This window comes from Pollicipes pollicipes, unplaced genomic scaffold (assembly GCF_011947565.3).
Source record: "Pollicipes pollicipes isolate AB1234 unplaced genomic scaffold, Ppol_2.1 Scaffold_4219;HRSCAF=4965_pilon_pilon_pilon, whole genome shotgun sequence".
Lineage (NCBI taxonomy): Eukaryota > Metazoa > Arthropoda > Thecostraca > Pollicipedomorpha > Pollicipedidae > Pollicipes > Pollicipes pollicipes.
Genome location: NW_023596448.1, coordinates 11,295,145 through 11,307,668, shown reverse-complemented (window position 1 = coordinate 11,307,668; position 12,524 = coordinate 11,295,145). Strand labels below are relative to the sequence as shown.

The 12,524-nt window shown below is 50.9% G+C and overlaps 1 protein-coding gene across 1 annotated transcript in view; it reads right to left on the bottom strand.

Moving 5' to 3' along the window:
• Nucleotides 1–11,677, bottom strand: part of LOC119095816 (rab11 family-interacting protein 4) — a 92,823-nt gene extending 81,146 nt beyond the window's left edge. Inside the window, exons 1-3 of the mRNA XM_037218669.1 lie at nucleotides 11,547–11,677; nucleotides 8,864–9,048; nucleotides 1,078–1,149 (exon numbers count right to left, since the gene is read on the bottom strand). Of these exons, the coding sequence (XP_037074564.1) occupies nucleotides 1,078–1,149; nucleotides 8,864–9,048; nucleotides 11,547–11,627 (338 nt within the window). The 5' untranslated portion in view covers nucleotides 11,628–11,677. The remainder of the gene's footprint in view (nucleotides 1–1,077; nucleotides 1,150–8,863; nucleotides 9,049–11,546) is intronic.
• Between the last annotated feature and the right edge of the window lie 847 nt (nucleotides 11,678–12,524).

The following is a 12,524-nucleotide window of genomic DNA, read 5'->3' as shown; positions in this document are numbered from 1 at the left end:
AAGAGAGAGAGAGAGAGAGAGAGAGAGAGAGAGAGAGAGAGAGAGAGAGAGAGAGAGAGAGAGAGAAGAGAGAGAGAGAGAGAGAGAGAGAGAGAGAGAGAGAGAGAAGAGAGAGAGAGAGAGAGAGAGAGAGAGAGAGAGAGAGAGAAGAGAGAGAGGAGAGAGAGAGAGAGAGAGAGAGAGAGAGAGAGAGAGGAAGAGAGAGAGAGAGAGAGAGAGAGAGAGAGAGAAGAAGAAGAGAGAGAGAGAGAGAGATAGAGAGAGAGAGGAGAGAGAGAGAGAGAGAGAAGAGAGAGAGAAAGAGAGAGAGAGAGAGAGAGAGAGAAGAAGAGAGAGAGAGAAGAGAGAGAAGAGAGAAGAGAGAGAGAGAGAGAGAGAGAGAGAGAGAGAGAAGAGAGAGAGAAGAGAGAGAGAGAGAGAGAGAGAGAGAGAGAGAGAGAGAGAGAGAGAGAGAGAGAGAGAGAGAGAGAGAGAGAGAGAGAGAAGAGAGAGAGAGAGAGAGAGAGAGAGAGAGACGTTCCTCAGGTCGTGCAGCAGCGGTACTATACACGCCCAGGTGCTCGTCTCGCTTTTACTCGGCTCCGTTTCGTTTCCGGTAGCGTGGCCTGTCCGTTCCATGACGCGGACGCCGTGTCACCGAGTCGCTGCCCCGCGACACATGGCTCACGACGGACCCAGAAGAGCGGAACGCTCGACCATGGGTGGACGATGTGCCGATTTGTGAAGCTTTCGCCGGTAATTTGGTTTCCACAATCTGCTGCAAGGTGCAGCCAGGGTTCAATGAGATACAATGGCTGGTGCCATGTTGGTAACCAAGCGCGCATTGTGGTTGTTTATCCCCGTGATGCGAAGTTCACGAAAGCTCGTGAGACAAAATTTCTATCGCGTATCGATAAGCTATTTGACGTGCCTGCCATGTGGTTGTGGACAGATGCCGCATCAAAGAATGTCCATATCCATAACGTATACATCATTGTTCCCCACCCCCGTCTCAATCCCCTCATCCCTTCCCATACGCGCAAGAAGAATGCCGCTTTCTTAGGAGTTAGGATTATGCCCAATTGCCTTGGAACTGACCTTTTGCCGGCGTCTTTGGCCTGGCCGAGACACTCAAAACTCTCCTCCTTGTCTGATAGGCTGTTGCATGGACTGAAACAGGACACACAAACGCACTGAGCAGACTGAACGGACCTGGGAGTGGCGATATAGGCGTATGTGGACGACATGTAGCATGGATGCAGCCAGGAAATGGCGCAAGGAAGGTGGAAGACCCCACGGCATGTTTGAGAATACGCTGCTGAAATGGAGCCATTCAAGGCAGATAGATGCTAGGAATGGTAGCGCCTTAGCGCCTTTTAGCGCCTGTAGCGCCTTTGTTGTCAGAATAGGCCACGGTAGGGAGTGGGGTGACGATGACTACGTGACGTCCACACATAACCATGCAGTATCTGCTATCGGGATAAGCCCTCTCCTTATCATGCGGGATGCAGCGTTTCAGGAAAGGACGCCGATGGTGCACCGGATAATCAACCAACAGTGTCAGGAGGTTGTCGCATCGGCGGAGGAGCCGCAGGCGTTATGACAGCCACGCATAGCCTGATGACGCCTATAACATAAGGTGGCATCTGAGGCCGCCCTGCCCCGAATCTGGCAACTGTCCAAGACCCCGAATCTGCCCAGAAACCGCGCCCATTCCCTTCTGCAGGGCTGCCGAGGGAACGGTTCACACACATTGCGATTTCATCAACCGCAGGAAACAAGACAATGGAACTTGGTACCAAACACGCAGCCATTATTCGGCAAACGGGGTCGGAGGCGCGGGGGGGGGAGTTTGTCAGTAGTGTCTCAACCCGAGAGGCCGCAAAGACTCGCTTCAGCACTTTGAACTTGCTTCGTTATTGAATTCCGTATATTTGTTCTTGCGTAGAGGCCCATTTCAGACCAACAGCCCTCTTGATCTGACCAAATGCCCAGGGGCACTGCTTTCAAACTCGGCCCCCTGGGCCACTTCACCGATCCAAGCGTCCTAGATGCTACTGGGAACCTCGTGAAAGGATCCTTTATCATAACTCGCATTTAAATTTATTAAAAGTGGTAACCGTAAAACAAAAACTTGGTGCTCATCGGGATAGTGGAAGGAAGTCAGGGCCCCTTCGGACGTCACAGAGGCTCCTGCACCTTAGGGGACCACCTGTCCCCCTGAATCACCCTTCGCTGGCACCACATTGTTGTTTAAGGTGAACTGGTAGCTTCTAGAAAATAGCTGAAGCTTCATCGGCACATGTACCTTGACAGGAGTTAACAGAGAGTTTGAGATTTGAGCGACGACTATGCCTCAGCTAGTCATCATATGACCAGATAGTGATCAATCATGACTTTGTACATCCCAGTTTGATCTGGATGACGTGCCAAGGTTTTTTGGACACCTCTGGCTAGGTGGCCCCCTAATGCGAAGCGTAGACCAGGGGTCGTGACCAATGCTGGGCGTGCTGCCCCCTTCCCCCCCCCCCCCCACCTCCCCGTCTGACGTCAGTGACCGGCCCAGTACTATAACGGTCCGCAAATCAACGGCCTGGCCCACTCAGCATCAATTCGTGACCCCTCAGAGAATCGGCCGGCCCCCTGGTGTCAAATCCTGGAGACGACCCTCGTGGAGACCGTGGAACACCATGATCAGAGGGCGGGGAGAGAAGGGGGGGGGGGGGGGACAGCGGCGTTGGGCCAGTATCTGACTCGGTGCTCGGTGCGGATGGTCAGCGGTGCCACGGCTATGGAAATCTCCGCGCCTGCAGACTTGCTGAAGGACCGGTTGCTGTTACCAAGGCCAGCCTTTGCGCGGCCACCGCCTGAGAGTATCGAGCGATGCAGCCAACGAAGCCGACGGTATCAAAGAGCACGCCTTCAACAAATGGTATGAGGGCCTACCATGAGGAAGCGAAACAGTGAAACACCCGTCTCCATGCAAATAAAACTTTGTACTGTGCAACTCGAAAGACCCTCTGTATGTTTTGAGTGCCCACTCCATGCTTAGACCAGTGTGCATGTACGATACGCGAATTTAGAAAGGCAGCCTTTTGTCAAACGCCTGACACAATACCTACCCAATTATTTTTGTCTGGTCATCCTGGCTGTACTACAGAGTACCTGAGTGTTTGCAGGGTTCCCCTAAAATACGCCATTGTATCTAAGTTCATCCTATGAGAACAGTAATCAACGAATTAGAGAGAACAGCAACGAAACACGTCTGGACAGATCAATGGTTCAAATCGATGCGAGCACACAATGAAACAGTTTTCTGATCAGGGTCAACCACATCTTGACCTTCCGCGCTGATCATGTCAGTCAGAGGTCATGTGACCTGCACGACGGAGTTCGTTCACCGCCTGGCTTTCACCGGGTCGGTAACAACGTGGGAAGAGCGGGCTCTCTTCGGCACAAGGTATTGAGAACTTTCTGTAACGTGAACTGGAAAGAAATCGTTACTTTCTTCAGGTTTGGCGCACTAGATATCAGAAAGGCCTGTACTGAAGGGTCTGGAATCAGCCCCCTTTAATCTCATGATCTCCAATTATGACTGCCACGAACAAAGCCAGGTCACCTCACGGGTGACCACAAGACAAGAATCGAAAGCACGCTAGCAACTAAAAGAGGAAATCAAAACTGCTTCAGATGTTCTAAGGGCCTAAGCCATCGCCAGTCACCTCCAGATGAACTCAAATAATGATCCCAAGAAACTCTCTCAAACGCTCCAAAAAGCATCTGAGGTCAGTCTAACTCAAAGGACCTTGAATTTGCCAGAAAAGACCGCGGACCAGTGCCATAATGACAACAGCCGCATTGTACATACGTCACTCGATTTGTGTCGCTTCCGTTCATTAATCTCAGAACAGACACCATCCGTGAATTGACATGCTCCGCCCAACCTTTTACCAGTGCGGAGAACACACCCCCGATGTTTCTAAAGGTGTCATGACAATCCGTTCAGAGGTTCAAAGAGTATCTGCGGAGGGCCTCAGGGGAGATTACTTCAGTGCATTTCTCCTGCACTGCTGAGGGGTGCGCCCAAGTCATGGCTAAACAATCGCAGATGCCTCCATCAGCTGGATCTACGTCATCGTGACCAACACTGTGGCCTGCCAGAGCAGGAAGTGCGCACATAAAGGAAGGGGGAAGTGGTGTGCGCGAAATTAGCTAACTGATGACAGCGAATATATTTAAACCCATGTATTTTCAGTTGTTGCTAACATTGCAACATATGCACAGACTTCTCACAGCTGCGAATAGATATGTGGCGATGAACAAAGCTGTAGCCAGGACATTCTATTTTTTGCGTAACATAGATTATTTTATCACACACGCCTTTATTAATCTACATGGATGCAGCTGACGGTCTTATGGGACATTTGTTCCCCTCCCACTGGATGTCGCGGGGTTTCCTGCGGACCGCAGGCCTCAGTGCTTATCGATAAGATATAGATACGGTGAAGCCCGGCTCACACCGCGGCTGGCCGGCCGCTCGATCGGACCATCGTCGTACACAACAAACAATGGTTGGACAGTCCGCTAGAACTGTAGAAATTCGTCAGATCTGATACACAAAAGCTCCCTCTGAAAATTTGGCAACACCTGACTGGACTGCGGCGCCTTTGGCGACCGCGTGGGGCTGGAATGGAATGATTAAAAACGGGCAAAAGATCGGCAGTTCATTCACCAATTCATTTTGAGCATCACGAATGACGTGGCACATGGCCCATATCTTTTGATGGCGCTCGATGGCGATGAATCCCCAAAAGATGGCTTCGGTGTGGGGGCACTGGAAAGCGCAGCACCAAGGGCTGAGTCTACCACGTCTTTTTCATAAACTGAATATCATGACCAAAGTCAACGGAACCAAGCTTTTGCATCTCAAAATTGTGTTCATGAATATTGATATGGTTGCATAGGCGGCATTTGGAGGAAAACACGAAACGCCTCTATGGAAGTTGAAGTAGCTAGAATGCGAAACTGAATTGGCACGGGTCGATGGTAACAAAATATTGACCTTGGTAAATACCGAAAAAGCGTTGGCAAAAAATTGCTGAAATTGTGCCCATTTCGACGCAAGATGGTGTGAGCCATGTCGCAGCTTCCACACTGTATATCCACAAATGCGACTCCAGAACAGAGTACTCCTCAGGATCGCACACAAGCAAAATATTTGGATCCTTTACCTTGACGCCTCCGGAGAGCACCCTCCACACAGCCCTTTCACTGGTGTACACGAGAAGCGATCAGCCCGTGTTTGTGTGCGACTGCTGCGCTCACCATGGAAATAGCCCCGGGCCGTTTGTCACCTCGCCGGATCGGGCGAAATCGCGCAACGCCCCACTTCCGGCGGGCTACCGGGCCGGACCGTCACCGCCTCCAGCTGGCCAGCCGCCGATCGCCGCCGGTCATCGCTGCCCGCCGGCTCACACCGCCGCCGCAAAGGTCGGCCGTCATTCTCTCAATGTCTGTCATTGTGGCCGTCATTCTCTCGATGTCTGTCATTGTGGCCGTCATTCTCACAATGTTTGGTCAACAAGTTCGGTGTCAGTCCGTTCCGGCGGGCGGATAGCGTTGTGAACCTGGCTTACGGTGTCCGAAGCATGTCTTGTTGGAGACACCTACAAACCCACGGTCCTTTGGTGGCGTCTGTCCCGCGGGACAACATTAATGATGTTTCTGCGTTCATTAGCAAACAGAACTCATAGCTGTGGAAAATGGGGCCATATGCTTGTGAGGTGCGCAAAACTTTTGGCGTGGAGTGATGTGCACGGCATGGTTGTCGTTCGCTGACCGTGTTCAAGCACCGCCATGATAGTCTGCAGGCTGTCCCGACGTGAGTCGCGCGAACTTTCGATCGTGATGAAAACGCAACCAATTTTGTCATAGCTCCTCACGAGTGGCAGAGCCGGGAGTGCTGCTCAGCTGGTCTGTTAATTATCTCTGTAGCGGTTCGCCGCAATTCAGCTCGTTACTTCCGTTTCGTGAATCGCATGTATCCCTTTTTGTGGATGCAAGACTTGTTTTGAATTAATGCAAATGAGTTCAACCAGCGCAGACACAATTTGGCCTCATACAGAGCCAGCCAGAAAGACATAGGTGGAATAGTTAGGCTGCTTTTGCGAGATTCGAGTACACATTTTATGGTTATGGGAGCATGGGGACTAAGGCTCGCAAGGCAGGGAGCAGCAATGTTGACAGCTTCCCGACATATTTCGGAATGCACCTGAATTTGGTATAATTTTGCGCTACCCAAGACGTGCATGTCGATTTACTCAGTCTACCATCCTTCTCCCTCAACACGCACTGGACTGCATTGCTTCATATTGTAAATGACAGCGTCATTTGCTACCATGCGCAGCGGGCGAATAAAGATGTGTTTACCGAACTCCAATGTACTCACACTATCGGATGAAAACTGTAGGTGTTCCCTGAAATCCCCACCAGATCGCGAGCCTTTTCTCGGAAAAATAGCGCAAGAATGTTGTCTTCTTGGTACAGGCAGCATTATTACGCTCTCTGCATGACGGCTATAATTTCAGTCCAAGATGCATGTGCCATAGGTGTTAAGCATACCCTGGCATTTCATACCAGCCTAGGCATTTCATGTAATACTGTCATTTTCCGATCATAATAAATAATATATAGTTCAAATATAAAGCCAAACTAGACCCCTGACAACTATCTATATGATAGCGCCCTAATGTAAGCCATCTTGGTTAGAGTTGAGAGTTCAATGAAGAACGTTGGTCAAGTTTTTAGCCTTAAACGTGAAACGGCTACGAAAAACATGTCATGCTCGATTTATTCAGCATTTGCTGAAAACGTTTAATACCACTGATATGCCTTGTTACGCACCTAAAATGATATACCTGGCTCTCCCAAAAATTTGTAGTCCCAGTCCCAAATGTGGCCGCATCTATTTCAGAAGAAATAAGAAATAAAAAGCAAAACAACAACAAAAAGGCATCCGAAGAATACCTTTTATTCTGTGGCAATGTGCTTTTTGTACAGAAGAAAACCCTGTTCAAGGGTTTTTATCACATTATCCTTGACGAAGCTTCTGATGTTCTTTCTCTCTAAAACACTGCGACAAAATCTTAGATCTCGAATATCAATCAGTGAAATCGAGGCACATCAGAAATCTCAAGACTCGTGGAGCATGAACATGGGTTCGAAATTTTGACTATCCTATGTCCAGACAATACTTTAGCATGCTCTCTGTAGAAGCAGCTGCCTCCTCATCGGCCTAAAATGCCTCCCCACTTAGGGAATCTAGGAAAATGGGTATCCCACTTGACATACTGTATGGATGAGTTGAGGAATAATATCGTTAACCAGGAGGAAACATCAGCAGGGATGCGTGGCATATAAAACAACTGCTTATAGCATATAGCATCATCTGTTGTACATAATAAGGTGGAAAGAGCCACACAGCTTCCTCCCTCTCCCCCGGTCGCCGGGCTCGCATTCTCTTTTAAATCTCCTGAAATTTGCACCTCGAGCCTGGCCATCTTCCTTTTTTGAAAAGCTGATGGCCGTTTGGGCCTAATTCAGCTTCTGCACGTACAGTATACGACGGACCTGGCCCAATGCACAGCAAGGTGAACGGGCCCCGTGGCCAGTCCGCCAGCGGGGCCAGTCTGTCAGTGACAGCCTTACATCTGGCCCCCACGGCCAGTCTGCTAATGACAGCCTTACATCTGGCCCCGTGGCCGGTCTGCCAGTCACAGACTTATATCTAGCCCCCGTGGCCCGTGGCCAGTCTGCCAACGACAATCTTACATCTAGCATCCGTGGCCTAACAACACCTGTCATCCTTTACAACTGCCACCTGACAGCGTAGGACACCTGGAGCATGTTGCCCAGTGGAGACAGTGAACTTGCAGCCCTGCAAAAACTTGCCAGGTGAAGGTCAAGCCTTTGTTTTCGTGCATGGCTCGGTCCGGTTCTGCCTGCGAACCGCTACGAAAAACGGAGGAGGTAATACTGGTTCAGTCCCGTGCAGAACGCGTTTGGTGACGGGTTAAACACGATGCGGGAGGCTGGCGGGACTTGGGCGAATCTGAGTTAGTGAAACAGCTATATCCGATCATCCTATCTGAAATGATGAGACAGCAATTGCATGATCCTAGCAAGGCTTTTCATTTAGGTTCGATGAGAAGAGCCGCCTTTTCGGCCAGCAATGGTCATTTGGTGACTATGGATAAAGGAGCGGGGCCAATGACGAGACAAAGGGCGGCCAGCTGAGAACCCTCTGCTTCCGAGATTGACCCGCACATGGGGCCCTCCACGGAATATGTGCGAGCAATCGGGCTGGGTTCTCGCTCAGGAGCTACCACGCCATACGTGGCTGAGGTTTTTGAGGCGGAGCGGCAGCAGCTGGACGGAATAAAACGACAGGAGCGCTCCAGCACACACGTGGAGGATCTCAATTATTTGGAATTTCGTGATTGTAAAGGTATGTCTCCGTACGTGTAAGCTGCAGTACTACGATAGCTTGCGAGTGTTCGCGCACGAAAAGCCTGTGTGTAAGCGATTGACTTACTCTGAAATGAGATGCGTGCGTGAACGTACACCATTTGTGGTTTGTGTAAAACAATAACTTGTTAACACAAATAGCACGAGATATGACGTGTGCATATAAAATAGGGACAAATTCAGGTTATGTGTATCCGTCGTAAAGGCCAATGCCGACACATGACAGTGGCGCTATGGTTATTTAGCTACTCACACTCGTAGGTCTCCAAATGTAGGAAGTTTAAGTTAACAATGCTGGGTTGTAACTCACCGGTGACGTTAGTACCCAATCATTCGAACTGTCCGAACTTAAACCCACCTGGCCTCGATGACCTTGAATCCCGGTTCGGGACTGGTCGAGCTGCGACCAATGGCGGAGTCGCCGTCCATGTCCTCCACCCTGCTGTCATCTATCGGCGGCCCCGGGAAGTTCGGTGCGTTGTTCATGCCGCGGGGTTGGGCGCAACCCACTGCTGTCAGCTCAGTGGCCACCCTCGTGTTCTCCTGGAACAGTAAGTCACCGCGTGTTAGAAATTTCGCTGTTACCACGGCGTTTGGCAAGTGGACTGCTGTAAATGTTTGTTTCTCAGTTTTTGACAGCATCGTAGCGGATGTAGAGGATAAGTCGAAAAGAGCCTTTATCTACGTCAAGAGTATAAATGACGTCTAACAAAAGTTAAGGACAACGGCGGAGATGAACTTGCAGGATATCCGCCCCCTGAACCTTTGCACGTCAGGCGAAGCACTATTGCATTTCCTGCCGCCTTTGGATTCATGAACCACATTCATGGTCCTGAGCCACCCAAGCCGCCCTAAGATCCAGCGCCATTTGGTCCTGGGCGAACCCAGGTGCAAATCCAGCCTGAACACTTCCGTATCTTCGTCTATGATACAGCGGCCTCAAGCTGGTGGCGGCACACGGATTGGTGTTTTATGCTTTCTCCAGTCTACATGTAATTTTTGTGTGGGTCGTCGAGGTTGCGTTTTGGGCAAAAGCATGGAGGATGCTCTATGCATCCACATATCTTCACGGCAGAGCGTTGCGGAGAATGGAGGTGCGGGGGACAGTTTCTATACTTCTAGCTTGAGGGAGGGGCTGTAAGCAATTGGGTTGAACACGTGAGTGGTTACTTTTGTTTATTTTGCATTGTTTTCCTTAAGCCATCAAATGGACACGCTATGGTCTAATTCGTGCGTGTAAACGAGTCCACCATCTAGCTGCCGACGTCAGCGCCTGCACAGCGAGTGATGTTTTGTCAATGGCTCTGACCCCGGGGTCGTCTGATCAAACCACGCAATCGCGCAATAAACTGGACACGTTCAAGCTTCAGGGCCAGCCCGCCTGGGCCTGAGGCAAGCTCGTTACCGGGACGTCGCTTGTTAAAGGCTGGCGATTTTTTGTGCCTCCGTCGGTTTGGTGCTGTCTACATCAAGGGCGTTTTAGGAAACATGAAAGTATTGAAAACAGAAGAGCAAGGATTTTTAGCCAGTGGGCAGGCACAACATATTAATAGTAAAGTAAATAATGGAATAACATAATTTGTCAAGTGCATTTGCGAGGAACGTTACTCACATATATAAGACAGTAGTAATAGGAGATCCTTGGAGAAAAACAAGAAAAATACAGATATAGATGCGTTGACGTTTCAGCAACATGTTTTATTGAAACGTCTGGAAGAGGCTGTTCAGAAGCTTTCGCCATTCGTTTTGATGAACGGATGTTGTCGAAATATCGACGCATCTATATCTCCATTCTCCTGTTTTTTTTTCTGCGAGGAATTAGGCTATCATTACTGTTTTATCTAAATCATAAAATAGATAAAGACAGATGAAAATACAAAAATATCAATGATTAATCATAAAACAGTGAAGATGTGATTTCAGCAGAACACGATTTCTTGCATGCATTTTCATAAGCGTGGCCAAGGTATTCTAGACGTTTGCTTCTTCTAGCCATACGTCCTATGGTGACCAATTTCTCAGTTAAGACGGCACGTAACGCATTTTCTGGTACCTCGAAGAGATGATTTGCCAAGATGCGTTAACTGAACACACTCAGAAAAAAATCCGCAACATCTAACTGATGGCCCACAGAAAAATTTCCAGCATCCTTCAGCAGCACTTGGGATAAACTACAGATGAACAGTCGTACACGAAAGCGACAATGCTTACAACTTCCATCGGCCAGCTGCGTTTTAATTACACATCCGTACGCATATGTGTCTGCATCCCCCTCCTGCCTTCTGCATGCAAGTTTATCCCGACCTTTACTGCATTTGATGTGCCTAGTCGAGCCCCGCGCTGATCCTGGCCGAGCGCAACCCAAGTGGTGCTGATCCTGGCCGGACGCAGCCCAAGTGGCGCTGATCCTGGCCGAACGCAGCCCAAGTGGTGCTGATCCTGGCCGAACGCATTCCAAGCAGCGCTGATCCTGGTCGAATGCAACCCAAGCAGCGCTGGTCCTGGCCGAACGCATTCCAAGCAGCGCTGATCCTGGCCGAACGCATCCCAAGCAGCGCTGATCCTGGCCGAACACAACCCAAGCAGCGCTGACCCTGGCCAACCGCGACCCAAGCAGCGCTGATCCTGCCCAACCGCGACCCAAGCAGCGTTGATCCTGGCCAAACGCGACCCAAGCAGCGCTGATCCTGGCCAAACGCAACCCAAGCAGCGCTGATCCTGGCCAAACGCGACCCAAGCAGCGCTGATGCCGGCCAAAAGCAACCCAAGCAGCGCTATCCGTTCCCTGTCCTCCCATCCCCACAAACCTTACTCTGTTATACATCCTCCGTTCCCATTATCTATGGCGTCTTCCTTGTTTATACTGTCCGTGCCATTTTTGCTCATCACGGCAGACACTTTAATATCAGTCTTTATGCGTAGACGTTCCGATCTGTGCAGCACAATGGAACACGATACGATGCAATATAACATGCAATCAATGGATATGTGTACACCATGACAGAGCGTCGTACGATGATAAGGCCGATACTAAAGTTTACCTCCTCGATGAGCTTCGCGAAGCATTTCAGAGTAGGCTGAAACAATTTCTCCTTCATCCTCCACGCCCGCTTCCTGTCCATGTTTTCTCCCGGTCGAAGGCCAGAACACCAGCCCACCTCCCTTCACAGACCACCGCGCACTGCGTCGTCCCCCGCGCCCTCCTCTGCCGCCCCTACTCGGAGGAGGGAACCATTCGTCGGCGCGGGCGGCTGGTCGGCGACGTCACCGCAATGACGTCATCCGTCTTCATCGAGCCAGGTGGTGAGGGGTCGACTGAGACCGCCAGAAAGGCGACCCTATTCACTGTCGAGACGAGCGACCGGGGGAACATCCTCCCCCGCCTTCGCGACTCTGGCCGTCGCTAATCACCTCAGGACGCAGACGCGTGCCCGCCGGCGATCAAAGGTCACCTCGGGGTCAGCGCTTACCGGATCTGGCCGCGACACCTTCCCCACATGCGACCAATCGCAGACGAGCACACGACACCGAGCACGCGCCCACGTGCGGCGTCAGGCCGAAGCATCTGAGCAGGACAGGATGCACGGCATGCGCCGTGGAGCAGAGATCCCGGGCGCCTGGCCACTGTGACCCTGGGGTTTCCGCTCGGGGGGTGGGGATAATGATTCGCCGGGCGGCTGCCGGCCGGCGCTGTTTGGGTGGAGCGAAGGGGCGGCCTTCACACGCGAACGGGCCGCGTTTCCGCCGCATTCAGCCGCTCGCGCCGGTCTACTCTCCCCGTTTTGTGGCGCAGATAATGCGGCGCGAGTGATGAGACACGGCTGTTCAGTGAGGTGTACAATAGGGTGCATAATGCTCTTTGATAGCCTGGATTTCGACGCGTTTGTTCCGAAAATGTGAGTGAATTACACCTGATGTCCTGCATAAAGCAGCGCTATCCGCTGGCTGGCGGCAAGACTTCTCTTCAACGTGTGCAAAGCGCAACAACGTCATTTTTCGGTTCAGAATTCGACTGCATT